Source organism: Tupaia chinensis, unplaced genomic scaffold, assembly GCF_000334495.1.
Source record: "Tupaia chinensis unplaced genomic scaffold, TupChi_1.0 Scaffold145860_1, whole genome shotgun sequence".
Classification (NCBI taxonomy): domain Eukaryota; kingdom Metazoa; phylum Chordata; class Mammalia; order Scandentia; family Tupaiidae; genus Tupaia; species Tupaia belangeri.
In genome coordinates this window covers 1,811,772-1,814,195 of record NW_006205718.1, presented here as the reverse complement: position 1 = coordinate 1,814,195, position 2,424 = coordinate 1,811,772, and the positions used below count along the sequence as shown (strand labels likewise).

General features: G+C 44.5%; 1 protein-coding gene across 2 annotated transcripts in view; it reads left to right on the top strand.

The window, feature by feature from the left end:
* CAPN14 (calpain 14) overlaps positions 1 to 2,424 on the top strand; it is a 31,618-nt gene that overhangs the window by 17,317 nt on the left and 11,877 nt on the right. For both annotated transcript variants that reach the window (XM_006168528.1, XM_027768311.1), the window contains 2 exons: positions 605 to 810; positions 1,962 to 1,998. In XM_006168528.1, the coding sequence (XP_006168590.1) occupies positions 605 to 810; positions 1,962 to 1,998 (243 nt within the window). The remainder of the gene's footprint in view (positions 1 to 604; positions 811 to 1,961; positions 1,999 to 2,424) is intronic.

The following is a 2,424-nucleotide window of genomic DNA, read 5'->3' as shown; positions in this document are numbered from 1 at the left end:
TTTCTTTCTTTCTCTCTTTTTTTCTCTTTCTTTCTTTCTTTCTTTCTTTCTTTCTTTCTCTCTTTCTTTCTCTCTTTCTTTCTCTCTTTCTTTCTTTCTTTCTTTCTTTCTTTCTTTCTTTCTTTCTCTCTCTCTCTCTCTCTCTCTCTTTCTTTCTTTCTTTCTTTCTTTCTCTCTTTCTCTCTTTCTCTCTTTCTCTCTTTCTCTCTTTCTACCAGAGAGGGACAGAGTAAGAGAGAAAGTGAGAAAGCAAGCTACTAGGTACAGGACGTGAACAGTGGTCAACCATGTGGGAGTCCAGGGCTCATAACTGCCATATCACCTGCCAGCCCCTATCACTGTTGTTTTTCTAATTAATATCAAATAATTTGGCATGGGCTCATTCAGCCCCTGTTAGAATTCTAGAAAATATGCCCCATCCCCTACAACATGGCCTGTTCTTTCCCCTCCTCCTCACATGTCAGTCTCATCGTCCACTGGAGCATGTTAGATTTGGCAGGTCATAGGCCACTTTAGTCTTAGCTCCTGGCCAAAGGCCTGGCCACAAGCCCTGGGGGATCACTTCTCCTGGTGTCTATCTTGTCCTTTCATTCTTCAGCCACAGTACCGTGATGGCCAGAGGAGACTGCCTTCTGAGTTCTTCTGGAGAAATGTTCCCCTGAGTAAGCCTGAAGAATTTCTCAGAGAGAAAGAAGTGAGTAAGAAGCTGTGGTTGGCACCAGGGACATACCTCATCATACCCTGCACGTCTGAGGCCCACCAGGAATCGGAGTTCATCCTCAGAGTCTTCTCTAGGAAGCACATCTTTCAGTAAGGACAGAAAACTTTTTCCAGAGGTTGAGGTCCACTCAGACCAAGGGAGGCCAAGTGGGTGAGGTTGGAAATGGTGGAGAAGAGAACAGGAGAGCAGGGAACTGTAGCAGCTCTCTGAGTGAAAGGCATCCTCCCTTTTTTTTTCCCCACTCTCCTGATACTGACAGACACCATGCTAGACATCAGAGGTAAAAGGCAAAGAAGACATGGCCTTTATCTTACAGAAGTTCAGAATCTAGAAAAGACAAAGGTGCATGATAGTTACTGATATTGCAATATGTCCAGTGTAAGCTTTTATAGACACAGGGTATGAGGAGAACCTCAGAGAGCAGCAGCTGAGCAACCACCATGGTCCTGGGGGATGGAAGGATGGCTTTGAGGAATTGGTAACACTGAAGAGATTATGCATCTCTAGGGAGATAAGGTTGTTTAGAGGAAATGAAGTGTCATTAACTAGCAGGCCCCGGAGCCAGTTGTGTATGTAGCTAAATCAGTATGCATGCATCTCAACAAAACTTATTTTGCCCAGATTGTTTTGACATGATAATGCTAGGTATTTCTGTGAATTTGTTGTTTTTTAGTGTCTTGGCCATAGGCATTTTGACTTGATCTCAGTCTTCACTGCCATGTCAGAACACCGAGTCTTAAAATATGAGTTGAGTGGCCAGCAGGTGGCATGGAGGTTAAGGCAGCTGGATTCTACATGGTCAACTGGTCATTTTGAGTCCAGACCTGGTGATTTGAAAATCACACTGGGTACATGTACATGTACACCTGAAATCTTGAGAGAAGAATGAAGGAGAAGGGGTTGTAGGGTGGCCATCCTCAGGGGGTGATTTCTCATGTTCCCTCTCTTATTCTGTTTCTCTCTGGTGAGTCCATGCACCATATAGCAAACTTAAATTTCTGAGTTTGACTAGTTAGATGAGGTCGTGGAGAAGTGTGAACAGTATGCCATGTCACATGCTGGACTTCTCCCTTCAAGGGGAGGTTGGGGGGTGAGGCGTGTGAGCTGAACAGACCTGCATGGTGCCTTAGCTAAGGAACTTAGAAGATGAGATCCCAGGTTTTGGAGAATGTTGGTCACAAGGTTTCTGACAATAATCACTGAAAGAAAACTCTGTCTTTTTTTTTCCTCTCTCTCTCAGTGAAATTGGCAGTCATTCCGGTGTTGTCTTCTCTAAGGTAGGTAGTCAGACAGACTTCCCCAAGGTTGGGGCTGTTTTCAGAGTCAGGACGGTAGGTTCTCCCATTAGGTTGGGGATTCAGGGGAGAAGACAGGACAGAACCTTGCAGATCCTGTTATGACAAACATTCGGTGGTGCCCTAAAAGTGCCTAGGTGCTGCCGTTTTTGTGCCAAGAAAGAGCAGAGAACTGCCCGCCTGGTCAGGTCCTTGTCACTGAGGGCCCAGAGTCCCAGGTACATGAGTTATGCCTTTACTTTTGCTCTTTACTTGGCATTTCTTTTGCTCATTTCACTATATGTTAAATCCTCAAAATGAGAGAGAATTGGAGAAACAAGGGATTGTTTGGAAATGCTGTGGTGAAAAATTTAAGACAACATAATAAGGTCAAACTCATAGATTTCTAGAAGCCATGAGACATTAGTG